This window comes from Telmatherina bonti (genome assembly GCF_933228915.1).
Source record: "Telmatherina bonti genome assembly, chromosome: 19".
Lineage (NCBI taxonomy): Eukaryota > Metazoa > Chordata > Actinopteri > Atheriniformes > Telmatherinidae > Telmatherina > Telmatherina bonti.
Window position 1 is genome coordinate 11,802,742 of NC_136617.1, and position 23,304 is coordinate 11,826,045.

Here is a 23,304-nt window from a genome sequence, read left to right on the forward strand (position 1 = left end):
TACTGATCTCACCTTTGTTCTGCTAAATAAATCCCATTTTTACTACAAATGTAGCAAAACAGAATCAAACGGAGCCAGAAAGTCCTGAAATGTGAAAATATTTTCCTGAAATGATGAAAGTTCATGAAGAAAATCAAGGAAATGGATCTAATTGATCAGGTGATCCATGATTTTAGGAGCCTAAAAGCATTTAAACTGGAATCCATCAGGATCCAGACTGGAAGCAGCTCACAGACTAAAGTAACACATCAGTTACATCAAACATCACACACATATGAAGAAACACACCCACCTGTTCCTCTTTGCTGTTTATGATCACCAGATCAGCTCCTCTTTCTTTACAGTAGTTCCTGCTGGCTGACCAGGTTTTTTTCACAGTGGAGAGAAAGTAACAGCTGCATCTAAACCTCGTCCATCCATCAGGACATCGTTTCTCTGAATATAAAAAAGTATTTTAAAATCAGATTTTTTTATTCTTCAATGTCAAATAAAAAAGAAATCTTCAAAATCTTTACTCCATAAATATTTTAACTTAAATTTTATATGTGATTTTTATAAATATCTTTCCTTCACAGAAATATTCCTGTGATTTAATTCAGTGTAATGTGATGCAAAACAACATGATGCTCTACGTTTCCACATGGTCAATAAATTTAGTTCTATTTTCTGGTTCTCCTTAAAAAGCAAGTTTATTTGTAAAACAATCAACTTTAAAACATTAATAGCATTATTATAGGTGGAGCTAAGAAAGCTTTAAAATGTAGTAAAGGCAGCAAAAAAAGAAATCACAATAAAATAAATTAAAATACCATTTTTAAATAGAAAATTAAGTTACTATGAAAGGTTTCATGCATGGACACATGAGTACAGAAATGTTTTCATCTGGATTTAAATCTCTCTACATGTGGTGAAAGTTTATTGAAATGATTTCAGAAAATCACTAAAATATCATTAGTTTCCCTTTTTCTCCTTTTCAGGAAGTATTACAGTCGTATTCAGTCATTGGATGAATGAGAATCTTCAGACATTCAGTAATATTTCTGCTTCCTAATGTGAATTTCTAAACTCTTTGCTTTTTCACAAACAATATTTAAACAAGTGAAACAAAGATTCTGTGATGAGAAACAAATGAAACCAGATCCATCTTTGTTATTTTCCATCTCAGCAGCAGGAATCTAAATATATTTGGTCCCAAATTGTCCCATTGTTGAGTAAATCCAGTTGATATGAAGAAACAGAATAGAGGAGAATAATGAGCTTGTAAACAGTTTAGTAGTGATGTTGTAGTAACTCAGTCTGCTGAAGTTCCAGTTTGACTGGTTTGAGTGTAAATGTTTGAGTCAGTGTGTGAAATGCCAGTAACAGCATTTACTGTCTGAAGACATGAACTCTGATCTTCTCCTGCAACTCTTGATGCTCTTGACGTCTTAAATGTCCCAAACTGCATAACAGTAGCAAAATAAAGTCGGTCGAACTCAGATTAAAGGTCTTAGTGATACTGATGTATGATTGGACAGACATCATATCATCAGTCCTTCAGCAGCAGTTCCTCCAATCTGTCAGCAAACAGCATAGAAACTGCTTTTCACCTGTTTTAATCTTCCAGTATGTGAACATGGTGATGAACCCGATAAAACAGTTCATTTTAAAAGCAGAAACACATTCAGGTCCCATCTGTTCAGTACTGATGTTGTGTGTTAGTTTTCAGTCTCACCTGCTATCATCTTCTTCATTTCATCCATTAAGCGGCTGTAATTCTGACTCAGGACTTCATAACTGATCTGCAGCTGAGTGTAGTTGGTTTCCATGGCTTTAAGACAAACATAGTTCAAAGTGTTAAACATAAAATATCGATGTAAACATTCATAAGTTTGATGGTTTTTTTTAATTGAAGTAAAAAATCTTTCTTACTTTTAACTTTGATCTGCAGCTGAGTGTTGTTGGTTTCCGTGGCTTTAAGACATCCATCGTTAAAAACAAACAATTTATAAAATTAATCTACATATAAACAGTCTAATATTGTTGTAATTCAGTCTGTTAAAGTTCCATCTGAACTAATCTGAGTATAAATGTTTCAGTCTTGGTGTGAAATGCAGGTAGCAGCATATACTGTGTGAAGACAGGAAGTTATTATGAAATTCTTGAAGCAATTTCCATCTGAACTGTTGCAAACATCTGCTGCTTTTTATCTCAAACAGTTCTTTGTTTTAATGTTTTCTGTTCTTTAAATGTTTTTCTTGTGAATCTTTAGGCCTGTGGAAGAGGGATTTCTGTCACTACTCCATCCATCCATCATTCCATCCGTCCATCTCTTCTTCCATCCATCCATTCACCAAATATCATCCATCCGTCCATCCATCATTCCATCTATTCTTTCATCCATCTGTTCTTCCCTCCATTCATCTATCTGTTCTTCCATCCACCCATCCATATATCTGTTCTTCCATTCATCATCCATCCATTCTTCCTTCCACCCATCCATCCACCAAATATCATCCATTCATCCATCATTCCATCTATTCTTCCCTTCATCCATTCCCTTCTATCCATCTGTTCTTCCCTCCATCCATCATTCCATCCATCTATCGATCCATCTGTTCTTCCATTCATCATCCATTCATTCATCATCATCCATACATCCATCCATCCATCTGTTCTTCCTTCCACCCATCCATCCATCAATTCTATTCTATTCTACAGTCATTTAGCAGACACTTTTATCCTAAGCGACTTACATACACACTCATACCGCGGTAGGTACATCAGGGGGCAAGTTAGGGTTCAGTGTCTTGCCCAAGGACACTTTTTGGCACATAGTCAGAGGAAGCCTGGAATTGGACTCCAAACTTCCCAGTTACAAGCCAACTGCTCTTCCTCCTGAGCTACAGCCACCCATTTCCACCAAATATCATCCATCTATCCATCCATCCATCCATCATATTGAATGTACCTGTGGTCTGCGACTTTTAGGTTTTACAGATCCTGAATGAGAACACTGCTCTCTATCAGGTGTACCAACACAGTGGTTGCCCACAAACTCCCATTATTAGACAACTCACATTAGAATATATAATATTAATCTCTTTTCATGTGTCCTGTATGAGAAAACCTGCCATTAAATCTGAACATGGAACAGTGACCTCTGCATTTACAGGCCCATTGCCCTGACAGCAGTGATGATTCAAGGCTTTGAGGAGCTGGTCTATCAGCGTATCCAGGCCTCCCTCACAGCAGCATTTGACCACCACCAGTCCACCCAGGTTCATACTGGGTCAAAGGTTTATTTTTTGTCCTAAACCATTCACATGCAACTAACAGAACTTTAAAGTGTACCTTCTGACAAACACTCAGCCATTGTAAAGACCTCAGACTGGGACTGATGAGGTCCTTTTTTAATCTTACCCAACCCCACCCAGACCTCCATCTGCATGGCCCACTTCTCTGTGGCAGGTGAAACAGGTCAGTTAAGGCCTACATGGTCTGAATGACAAGCAGCTCTTCTCGCTGCATCAGAACACTGAACACACACAGACTGCAGTAAAACTAATAATAAAACATCTTATGCAGGTTAGTGTGAGCAATCATTTATCTCAGTTTAGGGTTTTTTATTTGGTTGCAATTCATGATAATGTAACTATTTTTTGTTGTTCATTGTTTTGAATTTTCAAGCGTGACTTGGAGGTGCAAGGGTGATCCAGTGGAAATGTTCTGTACTTGTACATGTTTTTTTTTCACCTTTTACAAAAAGCTAATAACTTTTATCAACAGCTGCTTTTGCAAGTCACAAGAAATGCAAATAAAGGAAGCTCAAAAACAACACTTACAAATAATGAAGTACATTCTTCCACGACAGATGGCAATAGACAGCAGCGCTTCACACTTTTAGATTAAGCTGCAAGCTGTAGTGCAGTTTCTTCTTTCTTCAGAGATGTGTGATAAAATGTCACTGAGACCAGGTCACTCCCTCAGTTTCAGTTGATCATGCTGGGTTTTTTTTTTTTTTTTTTTAACATAAGCAGCCCATTATATTTCAAATATATCCATCTGTGTATTTTCTACCACATCAGTGCAGGTATGAGTTGACCTGCACGGATCAGAGCGTGACAGTCCGATGTGCCTGGAAAAATCTGGCCCTAAATACCAGAAAACCATAGAATAATCTATAAAGAATAAAGAGCAATAATCATGTCTTGTACCTGGAAATAAATGCCAAAAAGGGTAGATAGTGTGTTAACCTTCAAGATCCTGTGCACATTCATCTCAGAGTGCCTTACATGGACCCACAACAGAACGCCTGATTAATAAGGCACAGCAGTGTCTGTACTTCCTGTGTTACTTCCTCCACAAAATAAAGTCACCACAACACCTGCTGTTGTCCTTTTATCACTGCTCTGTTGAAAGTGTGTTAATTTCTGGCGTTGTTGTGTAATAAAACAGCGATCCCACTGCACAGAAAGCCCAGAACGTGACAGTTTTAACACAAAATATAACAAATACACACCTGTCCTTAAGGAGGTCTTTAGCTCCGTCTGCCTTAAGAAAACATAAACTACACTACAGGCCTCATCCCACCCAGCCCACCATCTGTTAGAGCTCCTCCCCAGAGACAGGTGCAACAGGACAACCAAAACCAAAAATACCATGCTGTCAAACAGTTTTCATCCAAAGCCGTCAGCTGAATACAGACCTTAAGTCAACTTAACCACACTGTTTCTTGTTATTGTCATTATCTTTCCCAGTTTCCTAATAATAACAGAGAAATACTGACTGGTATCATGGTATCATTAAGTTTTATGCACATTTATTACTGACACCAATCTGCATTTATTCATTGTCAGCTTTACACTTAGGTCACATGTTGGTGTGTGAGGGTGTGAAAATATGTGTGGATGTGCAGTTTGTAGTGTGTCCTTAGGTTTTACTTGCAAAAAGAGCCATTTGATTTATTTTTATCTTTATCAGTGCAAAAAAACTGACACAAAGCAGTGAGTTTTACCAGTCTTGGTGGTTCCAAACAACCCAAAATCCTCCAAACCCACACTCCAGACGTTAAATACCAAATAAATTCAGCATGCATGCCATGTGGGTGTAACTGTGCATAAATACAAATGACAACGTGTCGCTGACATTTAATGTCTGAAGCAAGGGGCATCCAACAGCCTCACATTATAAATGCAATTTCCAAAAATTACACAGCAGTTCTGTGTGTTTGTGGAAAAACTGTCCTGTCAACTGGTTTTTATATTTGTGCATTATCTTACCGTATATGGACAAGGCGATAATCCCAGCTAACATGATAAAACCCAGCACTGCTCCTCCGACAGGACCTTTCTGCACTCTGGGACGCTTCAGAGTCTGTGGCTCTACATGGAACACAGATTTAAGCAAATATTTTACTTCAATTTACTGCTAAACCGAACTTTTGATAGCATTGTCATTTATTTACCTCCATCCTGTGAATGAAAATTAGTCCGCTGATCGAAAACATCGTCTGCACTTTCATAGATACACACTTCCTTCTCTTGCCATTCTTCTCCGTCTTCCTGCTCGTTTCTGGTGTATCTCACCTTTCTTGATAAATCTGGTTTGGCATAGATATCTGAGGACATTGTGGAGCATCCTAGAAGACTGAACACATACTGTGCTTCCTGTAAGCTTTGTGTTGAAGCTCTTATTTTCACTTTTAGCACATGCAGCAGTAACTGGCAGATACGCCCAGTCTTTCACGGAAGTGAAAACCAATGCTGTTGGTGCAGCCATTATTTCCTGTCCAAAGTTCAGTCTAATAGCAGACAAGTAAACTCTTAACCAGCACATTGTTATAGTTTTGCATGAACTGCTCATATGCTTAGTTTTTGGTTTTTCTTTACATTAGACCTTTTTTTTTGTAGAACTTTTCACAAGCATCAAATTTAGCGAATCAAAGAACTTTTTGTCAGCAGCATCTGACAAAGGGCTGAGAAGTGACACGCATGAGCACACCAGCACATGTTAAACAGATTAGCAGCTTGCACAAACTGGAAAATTGCATTTTATCTGCTTAGTTTTTTGGGTTTTTTTTGTTTTATCACTAAGATAGAAACTGAAAGCAGTGCTAGAAAACAATTTCTGTGCTTTTGTGTTCTTTCATTTCCGCATTGAAATAGATCGTGCATATTTTCCGGCCTTCCCTGGAGCATTACATATGAGAAACCGCATTTCAAAAGTTTACTTTTCCAGCACGATGACTCACATTTTATCAGTTTGTTAAATATCTAAATCTCACCACAATGACAGCCACCAGCAACACTGTTAGCCATCAGTTAACCTTCTTCCAACCACTTAAAACAAATATGCAAACAAGGGTTCCTCATTTAAAAATGTTTCATGCCATTTTTTACATTGAAAATACATGAAGTAGGGAGCATTCATGCCAGGATACTCTGCTACACTCGGAACAGTTGGGGACTCGCTTTAGTTTGACGCACAATTTTTTGGGACTGAGATTGCCTTTCAGTTTCAAATGAATCAGACTGCAAAAATAACATGTTCCATTATCTGCCAGAGGGGGCGCTGCATTAAAAAATGACTGAAGGTTAAGACAAGACACAACAAAGAAGAAAATTTGTTCATCTATTCGTTACTGCAGAACTACCACGGTTTCTAGTTCATAACAGCTAAACATGTAGTCTGCTTCTTTCATGTTTATCAGAATTCATTTGCACATTCACAATGCCCCCAAAAAGCTGATTTTCTGAACAAATAGATTAGGATTCACATCTAAATGGTTGGTGTGAATGTGCCCGTAGTTTTAGCATATTTTACCAATGCATTACGATTGTCAGGGAAATTGCTTCTACCATCAGACTAAGTTTGGATTTGTAACAAAAGAGTTGTTAAAACCTGAAATCAGTTGCTTGAAGTTTGTTTTCACCTGAGGACAAACTACGATTTGAGCCTCTACTTATGGTACTTTGCCTGTTAGCTGTATTGTTGTGCACACTTAAATGAAAAAATTCAGCTCGTTTTCTTCATTTCATTTAATTTATTTAGGGTTTTTTACGGGGACAATGTACATAAGCATTAATCACAGAGAAAATATGCCTAGTAGCAGATTATAGCTCTCAGAACTAATTTATATCTGTAGTCCCTGGACTAACAAGACACACAACTATTAATTAAACACAAAACACTGTAAAAAGATACAAAAGTTCAACATTTCATCATAAAAAAGAAAAAATTACTATAGTAAATAGTCCATCTGTTCACTGTAATAATTAGCTTTATCATGTGGTTTTACGAAAGAACTGAAATAATTGAGCATTAAGAAAGCACAAAGTAGCTAGCAAAGACTCATCCAAAAATCCAAATAAAAACCCCACTTGAATGGTACATGCTTAGCTACAACTTCATTAGGAAGTGGAAAACAGCTTCCTCTCACAGATCCAGTGTTTTGAGCCATTTCGGGTATAATTCCACCATCCGTGTGGATCGACGTATACTTTGGAGTTCTCCTTAGGGTTCACCTTCACACCTACTTTCCAGACCCTGTTGAATCAAAACCACATTGTCAGAAGTAAAGCCACAAAAACACACATTCTGTTTGGAAAAACTTATTGTTTCTCTTGCAGCTGGTTTAGTTGATTAACTTAGTTAGGTTATGTTTGCTATTCATTCACCAATTTAGGGCCAGAGAGAAGCTGGCTTTGTAATTAGCAGGTTAGGACCAAGGTGCACCTGGACTGGATGTCAGTCCATCACAGGACCAACACAGACACACAAACAACCGTCATTCATGGTCACACACATTCGAGGGAGAATTTAGAGGGGCCAGTCAACCTAACACACATGTGTTTTAATGGTGTGAGGAAGCTGGAGGCGAGAAATGATGGTGAAAATGCATACAGTTCCAGTCAAAGGTTTGGACATCATTCCCATTAAATCTAACTGGTAAATATGTTTATAGTTTTAACTGGAAGGTTTTTTGTTTTTTTTTGTTAAATTTGTCCTTACTTTTCTTCTATTCCTTTTTCTTGTTAAATATACACAAGGACTTCAAATTAATAAGAAGAATAATCAGTTTTCTTACAGATATGTTGGTTTCGATCCATCTGTCCATTCCCATTCTGTTTCCCAGTTCTTTCTTACGGCTTCCAGACCAATCCAGGAATCTTCATTATTCAAACGTTTAATCAGCTTACTGACAAGTTCCTTTGTAGTTTTTCAGAAAATTCATTATTGTTACAATCATACAAGTATTTTCTTTATTTTATTATCACAAATCAAATCAAATTTAATAATAATTCTAACATTATTACCAAAGTAGAAATTAGCATATTCACCAACCACATGTACAGATTTACATTAAAACTCAAACGCATTATATTTTTGGGGGCTTGATTCTTAGTTTCTGAATACCTTAGTATAATAAATTACTTAATTTGTCATACATACTTGTTTTCTTTTGCTCTGTATTATCACAAGAGTTGCTCCTCTTCTCTCACAGTCTTTCTTGCTCTCGGTCCAGTTTTTCTTCTCAGTAGACATGTAGTAGCAGTTACATTCAATCTTCTGCCATTCTTCAGACAGAGGTGTTTTGTCAACTGTGATGTTTGCATAATAGTAATTTACCAGTATATTTGAAGTATTTCTCACCTGTTTTCCCCCCCTCTGTCTGGTTCTCTTTCCCAAATCGACAGAAGCTGTCGCTCTGGTTGTCAGAACTCCGTCTTTCTGCTTCTTCAAGCCTGGATATGAGCCGTTTTTCTTTCGAAACACCCACAATATCTGTGTAAAACCATAAAACAAACAGAGACTTGCAAAGAGCCTTTCACCAAGGCTTTTAGTTATGACCTCAAACTGGTGGACTGGTTCTTACAGAGTTTAGTCAGGACACTGATCCCCACTAACAACAAGAGACACAGGACACCTAGCAATACTGCAACGGCTTTGAAGTGATTTCTTTTGGTAGCTGGAAGATGGCTGTGAGTGTGTTTCCCTGTAAAGACAAAGTGGAGGACACAAATGGGTTTATACAAATGTCCTGTATCCTGACGGCAAGTTTGGCTAAATAGCAAACATTTGGCCAAACTGAAGCACAGCTTGTCATGTGAAGAAAGTCATGAAACCAGGCAACATCAGACAACAGGATAGCAACAGGATAGCACGTTGCCTGATGTCCGAAGTTTTAGTTCGGGAAGAGCCAAGAATAAAATAGTGACAAAACCTTTTTAACTTTGAATCAACAAGAGGTATCATCCAGGTAATTTAGGTTTGTCTAAATGGAGAAGAGAGTCCTCCATATTTGGGGCACCTCAAAGCAGTTTTGTTTAGGGCACCCTAATGGGTAGCAGCGGCCCTGCCAGGTGCAGACTGGGAAACCATTTAGTTTTGTTCGGTGTTGTGCTTACTGACCAGGCGAGAGTAGGCAAGGTTATAAGTATAGCACATTTTATGTACAAGACAATTGAAAGTGTTTGTCATAAAAACATGAAAAGCATTACAGCAGGCGACAGCAAGCGTTAAAAACTACCTTTAAAAATACATTAAATACAAAGCCAAAAAACTCAAATAAGTAGTTAATGCATAAAAGTAAAATGCAGCATATGAAAGAGTTTTTAACCTTTATTTGAATAAAACGGTCAAAATGTGCAGAACAGCCTTTAGTTTTGACACCCACATGACAGAAATGAAAATTTCAAGATATTCATGTATCAATTTGTTTTTTTCAGTGTAGTTTGTCTTCATACACTGTTTTCGTCTAAATCCTTCTACTCTAGGACCTCTTCCTTCTTTTTTCAAGAGACCTGCCAGGCCCAGATTTTTATTTTTTAAAAGAATAACACACATAATCTTTCTATACCATCTAACTCTCTCTCTCTCTCTCGCACTCTTTCTATAATCTAATCAATATAATAATGTGTTAATCAATACGTGTTGGGCAGTTCAGCGCCATTTTTTACTTTAACAAAGCACAAACTATCACACATTACCATCTTCTGCGGCTGTGAACACTTTAACTGTGGGACCGCCATGCTTAGCTTTGAAGACGAGTTAGATGACAGATCAGGAAGTTCTGACTTTGTGAGATTGAAATTTGACTTTGCATGACGTTCCAGTTTATTTTGCCAACTGACAACTTGAAATCTGGCATTTAAGTTGAAATGTAACTATAGACACCTAATTTTAATTACAATGAGAAATATGGTAAAATGGTAAACCTCCCATCAAAATTTCATGTCATGAAGTTATGAAGACGCGTCTTGAAACAAGTCCACATTTTTTCTCCATCTGCAAATATTTATATTTTCTGATTTTTGCTTTGACTCAAATCTGTTCTGTAACATTGTTTATAAAATTTGTAAAAGGACATGATGCTACTATAAATTTATAGACCTTTATTAAGTCAAATGCTCCTAAAATATTCACTTTTGATCTGCAGCAAAATGTAAGACATGATGAAAAAATCTGCTTGAATAATAGTACATTCAAGAAAGAGACACATTTATATATTTTTAAGGACTTTCTATAGAATTTCCAGCTGTATTTAATGGCAGGATGAAAATAATTGATGCTATGCTTCTTCTGTCAGTATATAACATACAAACCTAAAAAAGATTTAAACTAAAAATTGGACATGTAGCAACATTGTTAACATTACTTTTTAACTCTGAAACTGTTGAATTTACCTCCACAACGTATTGGAGAATTGGCCTGATCGCCAGAGAAATAGACGGCGCTCTCGTAGATATCAACCGTTTTCTCCACTCTCTCCCCGTCGTCCACAGTTCCTTTGCTGTATCGTACATTCATAACAAAATCTGGATCCTCATAAATGTTTGAAGACATCTTAAAATTTACAAGTATGAGACGTTAGTATCACACCGTAATCACATGCGCAGCTCAAATTTCAACAAGAACTACTGAGGAAGTCGTGGGAGGAAGACAAATACACAGGCAAAGCTTTATCTCTGAACAGTGAACATCACTCCACTGTTTCATCACATCACGCCTTTATTTTCAGTCATCACTCGAGCATATAGGGAAAAATTATTACTTAATTTAGATGTTTAATCGTATTTAGATGTTTCCACTTGAAACATTGCGTCTACAGTTTTCCAGTCACACTCATAGAATTGATTGTTTCTGATCTGGAAATGTCACACTTCGTGTTGATGGATCAGCCTGCAGAGAACTGAAAGTTACTTTGCAGCATTACACTCTTTAAGTTAAATGATCTCATAAAAACAAATACACAGACAAAAGTTAACTGAAAAATGCATTTAAATGTGTAAAAAAAATACACTGACTTACGCTGTCAGTTTTTATCTGTTTATTGCAAACGTAATGTGCAGAGCTCTTATTGATGCAGATACATCTTTAACAGCATCATTTTCCGATAGGTTAACAGGAAATAACACAGAGGAAGCTTCACAGATCTGGAAGAAAGATTTACTTAGCTCGTTGCGCAAGATTATTTATTTCAGGAAGTTGACAGCATATAATGAAATTTCACCTCAACGCTAGCAAAAGGAAACACTACTGAAGGTCATAAATCGAAGTTCCTCATATGGGTTTGGATTTTTGCTCATTTTTACCAAAGTTTCTCAGATGCAATCCTTTCAAAGCAAAGTCTGCCAGACTGTACAATACATCGAGCATTAATATAAAACATTTATAAGATACAAGATTCATTTCTTCTATACACAGTCTGATACATTGCTTGCATATTTTCCTTCTGGACTGTCTATTACTTTAACTTCCATCTCTCGGAGACACATAAATGCACTAAAGTCATGCTACATGGATCTGTTAAAAGCCTTTTGGGGCTTTTACACACTTTCCAGGGAATATTTAGTCCTGTCTTTTATGTAGTTTTGTTTTTATTAGATGGATCTCGGTGGGGATAGAAATAAAGTATTTAAAGGAAATTAAACAGAGACAGGACCCGCCAAGATTCATAACCAAAAACTGGAGACAGATGGATGGTACAACTTTGTTAGGGACTTTAACATGGCTTCCTCTCACAGATCCAGTATTTTGAGCCATTTTTGGTGAGATTCCACCATCCACGTGGATTGATGTATGCTTTGGAGTCATCTTCAGGATTTGCAAGAACATCAATGTTCCAGGCCCTGTTGAGCAAGCAACATACTGTTGATAAAAGCAATAAAATAGAACTGCAGAGATTTCAGAGACACTTAAAGATCTAAACAAAATCATAGATGACCTATATAAATATAAATATAAATATAAATGTTCTTCTTATTTAGAAGCTATAAAAGAAAGCCAGAGTTGGTCTTTTTTAAATTACATTTGTCATGTCATTTGTTAGTCTTTTTTTCATTCTGCTGTTGAAAATAAGTTTAATTTAGTAGCAAAAACTAAAAGATTTTCTTAAATATTTTTGTTTTGCTTCATCTCCCCATACCTGGTAAACAAGTTTACAACTTTAACTGGAAGTCTATTTTAATGGATTTTTCTTTAGTTTTCCGTCATTTCTTTCTCTTGTTAAATATAAACAAGGACTTTAATTTAACAACAAAAATACTCTAAGTTTTCTTACAGATATATTGGTTTCGATCCATCTGCCCATTGCCATTTTGTCTCCCAGTCCTTTCTTGTGGCTTCCAGACCAGTCCAGAAATCTTCATTATCCTCACGTTTAATCAGCTTACTGACAAGTTCCTTTGTAATTATGCAAAGAAATTAATTATCTTTAAAGTCATATTTTTTATTTTATCATATTTTCACAAATCACACAACTTTTAATAATAATTCTCAGATTACTGGAAAGTAGAATACTCATTTAACAACATGTACAGATTTACATGAAAACGTATTCTTTTTTTTTATCTAATATTTGCTGCATGTTTCTTCAACACAAAATAACTTTGAAAAAAATCTGTTTCCTCCTCACATGTTTATTTCTGCTCTGTATCATCACAAGAGTTGCTCCTCTTCTCTCACAGTCTTTCTTGCTCTCGGTCCAGTTTTTCTTCTCAGTGGACATGTAGTAGCAGTTACATTCAATCTTCTGCCATTCTTCAGACAGAGGTGTTTTGTCAGCTATAATGTTTGCATATTAGTATTTGACAGGATTTTTTTTTAAGTATTTCTCACCTGTTTTCCCCTCGTCTGTCTGGTTCTCTTCCCCAAATCGGCAGAAGTTGCTGCTCAGGTTTTTAGAACTCTGTCTTGTCGTCTCTTCAAGCCTGGATAGGAGCTGTTTTTCTTTTAAAGCTGCTGCAACATCTGAATAAAAATACATAATATAAACAAGTGTATGAAAAGCCTTTCACCTTTTAGTTTTTCGCAAACTGACCCTTAAAATGCAGCATCTTACACAGTTTAAACAGGACACTGATGCCCGCTAACAGCAGGAGACATAGGAGACCCAGGATCACTGGAGCAGGTCTGAACGGGGCTTTTTTGACAGCTGGAAGATGCTGGTCAGTGTCCGTCCCTGCAAAGACAAGTCCGAGGACAAGTTTGAGATCCGAATGTCCACATTTTCTGGATCTTGGAAGACAAAGTTAAAGCCATGTTCAACACTGTTTCACATGGAAAGAGAGGAATGTTATTTCTGTTAGTTAACCATTAAAACTTAAAATAAAAGATTAGAGAGAAAAGAAAGAACAAAATAAATTAGATCAAAAATATAAAAATAAAATATTTTATTTTCATTTTTAAAAAGAAATTAAAGAAAGAAATTTAAAAAAAACAAACAAATAAGTTCACAATAATTTTAAGCTTTTAAACAAAAGTTTTTATTCTTTTTCTTTAAGTCATAAAGGTGATTTTAAGCTTGACTTCTCAGTATTTTAAAAGTTGTTTTACATCATGAAATGAGTCCACAACTTGTTTCCATCTGTACAAATAATATTTCTGTTTTTGTCTTCATACTTAGCTACACATACGGATGTAAACTTGTCGACAAAATCCTGAAATATTGTCATGCTGCTAAAAGCGTTGGATCCTGAATATTTAACAGATTAAATATGTTAAATATTCACTCGTATATCCAGCAGATATTTACCTCCGTGGCGTGCTGGACCAGTCAGACTGCCAGTAAAAATGACAACATTACTGTAAACACCACCTGTCTTCTCTTTCTCCTCCTCATCCTCCCAAACATCTCTGTTGTATCGCGCAGCTGAAGTCAAATCTGGCGTCTTGTAATTCTCTGAAGACATCTTAAGACCAAGAAGGAGATACACTTCAGTGTCTGTTTCTCTTCTGGTTTCAGTATGAGGTACAGAGGAAGTTGTGGCAGGAAGACATAAGTACGCGCGACCCACGTGTCATCACCGTAATGGAAAGTTTTTTGATCAGTCATTAGTTGGGCCAGTAAAAACTTTTTCCCAAAAAAAAAAAAATATATGGAAAAGATTTAATTAAATTGTTATATGTTATATGAAATGTGTTGTTTATCTTGCATTGATTGGTCAGGTCATTAGATTGCATTGCTAAACTCTGTTGGAACTACAGCAAAATTGATAGAATTACAAAAGAAAAAAATTAGGGAAAAAGATTGTATAACATTTCAATTCAATTCAGCTTGAATTGAATTGTTGCGCCACTTCACAACAATGTTGTCACAGGGCACTTTACATACACGAATCAACATACACATCACATTATATGGATAAATATGAGGTGTAGATGGCTTAACAATTATTTGTGGTGTAAAAACGGGTTTAAAAATGTTTGATCTTTTCTACAAATGTGTTGTGCAGAGCGCTTCTCAATACAGATATTTCAGAGCCATGTTGGCGACTGCTTAGGGCGCAACATGCTGCAAGAGGCGACACTGGGAGACGTCCACAAAAGAGAGCTCAGAAGTGAATCAGTGCAGAAAAATTTTACCAACACCCTCCCCCCTCCTCCACTGTCATTATTTTATTTACCTGGATGAAACCTGACTGTGTACTTCGCAAAAGGGAGGGGGTGAGTTATGGGTGCATCTTAAGTGCCGTTCATACATCAGCAACTTCCCAAGCGCTCTCACAAAGATCAGAAAAGGAGAAAGAGAACATTAGAATATGGTTTAACTTTTCATCTGTAGCAGCTGGATTACAGAAAATTTCCTCATAATTCTGTAGATGTTGTGAAACTGTAGAGGCGCCTTATATTTCACTGATAATCATCACCGCTCAATGGTTCTTGTTATGATTATTACAGTAGCGATTCTGTTGCTAATGGGAACATTTCTTTTATGTGCTTTATGTTGCTTTTATGCTCTAAATGTTTTAATGACCAGCTCTTTGTTCAGGTGTAGCAGCTGTTAAAGGGCTTTACAGTATAAATGAAAGGAAAAATGATGAGTCGTTTGTTTTTATCAAATATTCACAATAGATCTGTCATGATGTTGACATGAGACACTTGCAACTCATCCTGTCCTGATCATCAGGAAGTTTTTTGTCCATTTGTCCACACATGGAAACAATGAAGATTTCTTGTTACTATGGCGATAAACTGACCAAACCTTTAAACACACCAGAACACCATACCATACCAGGACACCATCATGATAGAGACAACTCTGAGATGTTTTTACCGCCATTATTTTCCAAAAGAAAATCTTTCAGGGAATAAAACCATCAGAGCTTCGCAGATCAGTGAGGAAGATTTGATGTTGTCCATGCAACAAAGAGGAAACTCTAATCAGATTTGTAGATTTTTGATTAAAGTAAATTCATCTGGTATAAAAAATAGATTTGATCTTGATCTAACACACAAGATGCAGGTCAGAGGCTTTTAATGCAACAGTGTATTTTTATTAGTGCAGGGCTGCAAACATGATTCATTATTTGGATTTTTTAAGTGTTTCTTTACTTTTCTTTTTGATAACTCGACAGTAAAGAGGTATACTGATTTACACAACAGTGTAAATAAGAGACAGAGTAAAATTAATTGAAAGAATAAAATTAAGTATAATCTTTTTAAAAAGTACACTACCAGTCAAAAGTTTGGACACTTTCCTATTGGATTGAACGGGAAAGTGTTTCCAAACCTCTGACTAGTACTGTATAAGAGATATACTGAATTTCCACTGGGAATTTCCTCCATGGGGATGATTAAAGTATCTATCTATATGTCTTATAGTCTATATGTCTTATAGACATTACTATGATCATATCATATTATGAAACCTCACTACACCTCATTTTAGTTTCTCAGACTAATGTTATAACACGTAACTTTCAAATGTAGAAGTTTTAAGTTGTAAGTCTGGTTTTCTGTCATCTTTCACCCAGCAGCTGGATTGCTTCTGGTTTTGGTGCTGTTGGTTTGCTGTCCTCAGGTTTAACCCATCATCACTGCATGTTGGAGGAAACTGGACCACATAAGATAAGTCCTTTCATCAGGCTTCTTTGGTTGACGTATATCTTTTTTTCTCCCTCTCTCTGTTTCTCTTCAGGGTCCCTCTGGTCCTGTTGGAGACACTGGTGTACCTGGACCTCAGGGACCCCCTGGACCACAAGGACCCAGTGGACGCTCCATTATTGGACCCCCGGTAGGACACAAAGTTTTATGTCTTCAGCTTCTAAATGTCATTGTCATCAAAGTTCTTCAGCTCAAACTTTATTCATTCCTTCACGTGCAGGGGGCTCAGGGTGAGCGGGGACAGAAAGGTGACATCGGACAGCAGGGACCACAGGTACTCACAGCAGCACTGAGTTTCTGGGATTATAAATATGAACAAACAATGAAAGAATTCTACATTTTTAGCCTTTAATTTATGTTTTTCTAAACTTTTCTTGGTTATTACCATCTGTCAAACACCTACAATAACTTACAGCCGCTCATAACGCTCCCAAACTTAAATACGATTTAGATTTTCAGCTGCTTTTGTTTTATTTTGGTGTATGTTTTCATTTTCCCTGTCTTTTTGAGAATTTTAGCCAGGAAATAATTCACAGGTTGATACTTTTGTCTTGTTTTTGCTTAAAAAGAATTACTTCTGCTGCCAAAGATCAATTCCTCTTCTGTAGTTTTGCACTAAATCCAGCTTCAATACTGAGTGGAAAAAAGCAAAGTCTGGTGTCATTTAAGTGCAGAAAAGGCTAAAAGTATTAAAGATGTCCTTTCCTTTTTCAGGAGTTTAAAATCTTAAACTGGCTGTGTAATCTGTTAAATTGTAAAGATTTGGAGTTTAGTTTGATCTCTGCTCGTGTTTCAGGGGGTTCCTGGAAGAGGTGGAGCTCAGGGACGAGAGGGACCTCCAGGACCCAGAGTGAGTCTCGACTGAAACATCAAACACTGAAAATACTGGAAATGTAACGGCAATAAATATCTCGTATAGATACATAAGCAGCAGTAAAGTCCTAAGAAATTTGCAACCAGAATTCTTCATGTTAGTCAATCTTTATTTTGAAGTTTTATATATTTAAGTGAACATATTTTAAAGTTTATATCCTTAATATTTAAGACTAAATTTAAAGACAAAGTAACATATATTAAATCAATCAAATAACTGCAGAATGCACAAATATCTGCAAAACTTGTGTGGAGAAAAGCCACAAGCTGATTCACCGTTCTGAACATGCTGGGTTTCACCTTAACAGGGTCTTGAAGGCAAAGATGGCCCACAAGGCAGACAGGGTCCCCCTGGACCAATGGTAAGTCAATATGATTTATTTATAAGTCACATCTGAGTTTTCTTCAAGGAGACGTGGGAACAGAAGACACACAGCAGCTGCAGAAGAGAATTATGGCTTAAAATGCTGAAAACAAGGAGGAATTCTCAGAGACCACCTTATTTATATCAGCAGCACAATGTGCAGATGTTCAGTGTTGCTTTGAGAATGCAGATGTTTAAGATGGCTGAACTTCCATCCTAATAAAGGAGGGAAAGAAATTTGATCTGGGCTGCATTGCACTGTGGCCTCAAGGCAAGAAGGTTGCTGGTTTGGCCAACAGTGGCCTTTCTGTGTGAAGTTAGCATGTTCTCTTCATGTGCGTGGGTTTTCTCTGGGCACTCCAGCTTCTTACCACCGTCCAAAGACATGCATGTTAGGTTACTTAGTCACCCTAGATCACAGGAGTCAAACTCCAGTCCTCAAATCAAATCAAAGTCAAATCAAAGATGGCCTCGGGGGGCCACTATCCTTTTGTTGTGTTCACACTCCAACACTCCTGACCAAAATTCATTAATAGGTAAACAAGAATCTGTTGGATCCATTTGATTTGAATCAGCGGTGATGGTGCAGGGACACGACAAAAACCTGCCGTATACCGGCCCCTCGAGGACTGGAGTTCAATACCCCTGCCCTAGATTATCCCAAGAAGTAAGTTTGAGCGTGAATGGTCGTTTGTTCCTCTGTGTTGGCCCTGTGATGGACTGGTGACCTGTCCAGGGTGTACCCTGCCTCTCGCCCAATGACCCATTCAAGGGGACCAAAGGGTTAAGACAATGGAAAGATGGAAATTTGACCCTAGCATTAAATGAACAGATCAGGAAAGGATTTGGCTTTCAAATGTGGTCCATTCCTCCTGCGTTCACGATTTTATTAGATGAATCCAACACATGAATCCAACAAGGTCAAGCTGTCAGTGATTCTTGCATCAGACATTCGGATCAGATCGTCTTTCTAGTATTGACATCGTTATCTTGTTCTGAATGAGCAGCATTATGAAGGAGTGTTTAAACATGATGAGCAGAGTTATGGTGGCTCCTCATCTTTCCTCATCATTCCTCCTAACTTCTCCGTGGCTCCAGCTTTTACAACTGCAGCTGATCACACCTGCACAATGGCTGGACTAAGGATAACTTCTCAGTATTATTACCTACAAAGTCAAGACACGAAAGCTAACAGGTCCCACCAGGGAAGCTGGCTGCTTCTTCCCTTGGTTTGTAAATGCTCCTTCATGAACTTATAAGAGCTCCAGGTAGCGTCAGGATTGGTTGGACCTGGTTACTTGTCAATAATTTACGGTGTAGAACGAGTCGACTTTCCCTATGCGAGACTGAAAAACTACTATTTACACCTGCCTGTTTCAAATGATATGGTCTCCAGATGTTTTTGTAAGGTTATTTAGAGTCTGCTGAGAAAAAAGAAATTAAACAAACCCAAGAAATGGATCTGCTGAAAGACTGAAAAGCTTCTATCCACAAGAAAACACATCCTGCAAAATAAGCATGCATCTAAATTACCTTTATGAAGCAAGATTATAGAATCTGTAGTTCCAGAGTTTAACCAAATTGTTTTGTTTTGTCCATTCAGGGAACTCCAGGAGCTCCAGGTTCTCCAGGAAATTCAGGCCCTCCAGGAAAACAGGGGTTACTGGGACCGCCGGTGAGTCAGGAGACAACACAGCACAGCTGTCTCTCCTCATTAACCTTGTTATTCGTCTCCCACACCATTATAAAGGAGACCTTGTTGTGTTTGTTTCTCATCACCTTTCAAACAACCACTGCTGGAAAAAATAAAAACATGTGGACTCTGTAAACATCCAGTAGGCAGCGGGACGTGCTGTCAATCAGGCTGAACAGTCTGTCAGCTGAACGCAGAGATCGCAGTGAGGTGACCAAAGTGTCTGTCAGCTGGAGTAACTGTCCAGTTTGACACACGTCTGGCTTGTCTGACACACACTGAACTGTTTGACGACGTGACATGTATTCTTGTTGACACCTGGGAAACAGCAGATGAGGCCACTTTGTGGAAAGGAAAGAGCTTTTTTTTTTTTTCCATTTTTAGAACAAATGTAGTTCCACCGGTAACAGCAGAGGGCAGTGTTGAGCAGTGTAGCTGATGTGCAGCCCGTTAGAAGAACAAAGAAGCCATGTTGTGTTTAAGGGCTGGACAGACCACCTTCATCACCGTGCTGCCTCGTTTTATGTCTCTTACTGTTAATGCGCATCATGATCTCCTCCACCATCATCATGTTTACTCTTGTACGGTGGCCCAGAAGTGTAGCAGGAATGCAAAATAACCATGACATGAATGCAAAAGTGCATTCAAAATGCAAAAGTTGCACTACATTTTTCTTTCTTTCTACTCTGAACTTACACCACACAAGGGAGGCATCAGCGAAAGTTACGGCACAAGACATGAATGCCTCTAACAGGCATAAATTCTTTATTTACATGTTACAGTTAGCAACATTTATAAAAGAGCATGCCGAAATTAATAAACATTATTTACCATTAGTTGGGGTTTTTTTTTATTTTTTTTTATTTTTTTTTATGGGCTTCTTGAGCTTTTTCCCAAAATGTCCCGCTTGTTGATTATGTGAGGTTTAAATTCCGAAATGCAAAAGAAAAAAAGGCGTAAGCATTCAATTGTAACAAAAAATAATAAAACAACAGAGCAGCTTGTACTGTGTGATGTGTGTTGTGGTTTTTGTATTTATTGTGACTTTTGTATTGTTGTGAAACTTCCAGGCCACCGTATTAACTAAACCTGACTCAGAATGCTGTACTCTCTACTGCCCTCTTGTGGATTTACTGCTCACAACCACAACATCACAAAGTAGCCAAAAGCATTAACGTGTAAAAAGGACGTACCTGTGTATGCATGTTAAAAAAAAAAAACAAATTGGCCTTTAGACAGCTTAACACATTCTGTCCTGCCTGAATAAGAACATTCAGTCAGTATTCCTTTTCAACTCTTTTTTTTTTAACAAACAAGTAATTGTTTAAGTTTCAAATTTATGTGAAATTTATCCACAACAAAATCTTGTCGGCCTCATTATTCTCATCCCTGCTTCAATAAATTCTCTAAAGATGCGTTTATCATCATTCTTTTATTGTTTTTAAACAAATAAATGATTAAACCAGATACAGGGACCTTTAAAGTAACCTTTTTGCAATTAATGTTATTATACTAACTGCTACAAGGCTTTTAGTTTTATTATACTATTTAAATGTGAACTTAGAAAGAAAAAGCTGCAGATTCAGAGGTATAACACCAAAGAATTGAATCTTTTACTTTAAAAACAAAGAAATCTCTGCTGGACGTATTTGCAACGAGCTGTGGTTATTATTTCTCTGGGAAATCGTCCTCTCTGCATGTTGCTTTGGTCTCTTGAAGAAACTGATAAACAGATGCAGCTCTGCCTCCATTACCGTGTGAGACAGTGAGGCTGTAGCGTAAAAAATATATTCTATCTGTTTACAATATTGTTTTCCACTTTAGCAGATCTTGTGTTTGTGACATTTTATCTCAGCATGTGATGACTGTTTGCTTTGGCATTTTCTCCCGTTGAGTGAGATAAATACCGTTTTGTCTCCAGTGAAGAGATGAGACTGTGGGAGGTGATACAAGCAGCTGATGAACTGCGTCGCATCGCTCTGATAAAATGTTATGAAGCTTGTAATTGTTGCTGTGTGGGTGGACGGCAGACACCACTTATCAGCTAATTAACACTATTGTCAGTTTCAGGTCTTAATGAGGACCTAGTGGAGGAAAATAAACAGTTCATAAGATTTCACTAATGACTGTTTATAAAAGGTTGTTATTTAATAAGCTGAGGTTTTGTCACCACTAAAGATTTAATTCTGGATCGTTTTATCGTCGTTTGTGTTTTATGTTTGGATTTTCTCTAAATGTGGTGGGAATATAGTTTATATGTTTACTTTTTCTTTAATATTTTGTTTTGATTACTTCTCTTTAAACAAAAAAAAAAAAAGCTTGAAGGGGGAAATTCCACACACTTCCCAAAACACATCTAATAATCTGCTCTGACAAGCTTGTTTCTCTTTAAGTTAAATGTTACATTTTTTTTCTGCTTTCCATCATCTCTTGTCCGCAGGGTCCTCCTGGAAGCAGGGGGGAGAAAGGTGAACGGGTGAGTCACCGCCTTCCTTCCGGAAATATACCCTCCCCCACCCTGTTTTATCTCCTATATACAGACTGATTAGACGTAAAAACTCATGGTTGGGATTAGATATAAATTGGATGGAATTTAATTTAAGCTTACATATTAATAAATGCATGTTACACCTTTACAGCTTGTGAAACAAAACATCAGGCGAACAAGACGACTGTGTCTTGTTGTTGTTTTTTTTATTTATGTAACTAGATAGAGGCACAAAAAATACTTTATGAAGACCTTTCTTACATACATTGTTTTTATATATATATCTATATATATATATATATAGATATATATATATAGATATATATATATATATGAGAGATATGTATCTAGTTTCATTTTGTAGTCTATGAATTTATTGTCACATCCTGCCAGTTGGGGTTTTGATCTGTTTTCAGCATCTTCTCAAAGAAAAAAAAAAAATCCACTTTGTTGAAACTAAACTAAATAAAGATGCATGAATATCTTCTAAAGTGTCCCTGAAATTCTACAATTCCTACTTTTCATACATCTAAAGATGCCGCAGCAGCAGTTTGCAGGGTTTGCAGCATTAACACACCACACCACAAATCTCTTCTGATGAAATATCCTCCGTCTGTCACCATTATTACATCCCACATATTCCAGTAAACAACAGATATATGTTCATTATTATTTAGTTTAAATTCATCCAGAATGAAGTCATCATTAAGTTCTATGTTGAGCTTGTAAAATGATCATGGGAACACCGGATGTTTTTGTTTTGTTTTGTTTTTTTATTTTTCAAATTTAATTTTACACCAAATCATAGAAATGAGACATCTGTTTAGGATAAAGAAGTAAAAAGGCTAATTAAAATATAGCTTATATGTTTGCTTTTTGACAGTATTTTTAATGAGGAGTCCTGGAAAACTTCCTTCCTCACTGGTATTTTATTCAAGGCTCCCTGGTAACACCGGAGAAAACAAAATGAGTATTTAAGCGAAAAGATTCAGCTTAATTAAATGAATAAATGTTGTTTCTGTGTAGATCACCTGCTAGCATAAGATGCTTTTCTATTTAGAGAGAAAAATGAACATTCTCCTTCAGGGACAAATATTTGCATATATGTGCAAATGAATCCTGCATGATGGAGGAAGAACATAAACCAGTTTGAATGTAATGCAGACCTCATAAACTGGAGAAATGTTGACATTTTTACAGCTGTGGAGGCATAAAACGACATCTGGCAGGTCTAAAAATCCCACCTGACTTGAGATTAACCGTTCTTTGTGTTTCCAGGGCGACCTCCAGTCGACGGCATCAGTTCAGGCCATCGCCAGGCAGGTTTGTGAGCAGCTGATCCAAAGTGAGTTGCAACACTTACTGCATGTGTTTAACTGTGATTTGCTGAGTTTCAGGATGTTTTGAAGGGTGTGAATGGGATAAATCAGCTTGTTGATGCATTGTTACTGGGAACATGACATGCATGGCCAATCTGCAAGTCTACATGCTCGACATATTATGATTCATGGAGCTTTG

At 37.1% G+C, this 23,304-nt stretch overlaps 1 protein-coding gene across 1 annotated transcript in view; it reads left to right on the top strand.

The window, feature by feature from the left end:
* The window catches only part of col14a1b (collagen, type XIV, alpha 1b), a gene marked incomplete at both ends in the record, with an annotated part of 235,584 nt that overhangs the window by 205,832 nt on the left and 6,448 nt on the right, over window positions 1–23,304 (top strand). The window contains 7 exons of the mRNA XM_079259296.1: window positions 16,403–16,498; window positions 16,589–16,642; window positions 17,165–17,218; window positions 17,550–17,603; window positions 19,209–19,280; window positions 21,739–21,774; window positions 23,065–23,131. Of these exons, the coding sequence (XP_079115422.1) occupies window positions 16,403–16,498; window positions 16,589–16,642; window positions 17,165–17,218; window positions 17,550–17,603; window positions 19,209–19,280; window positions 21,739–21,774; window positions 23,065–23,131 (433 nt within the window). The remainder of the gene's footprint in view (window positions 1–16,402; window positions 16,499–16,588; window positions 16,643–17,164; window positions 17,219–17,549; window positions 17,604–19,208; window positions 19,281–21,738; window positions 21,775–23,064; window positions 23,132–23,304) is intronic.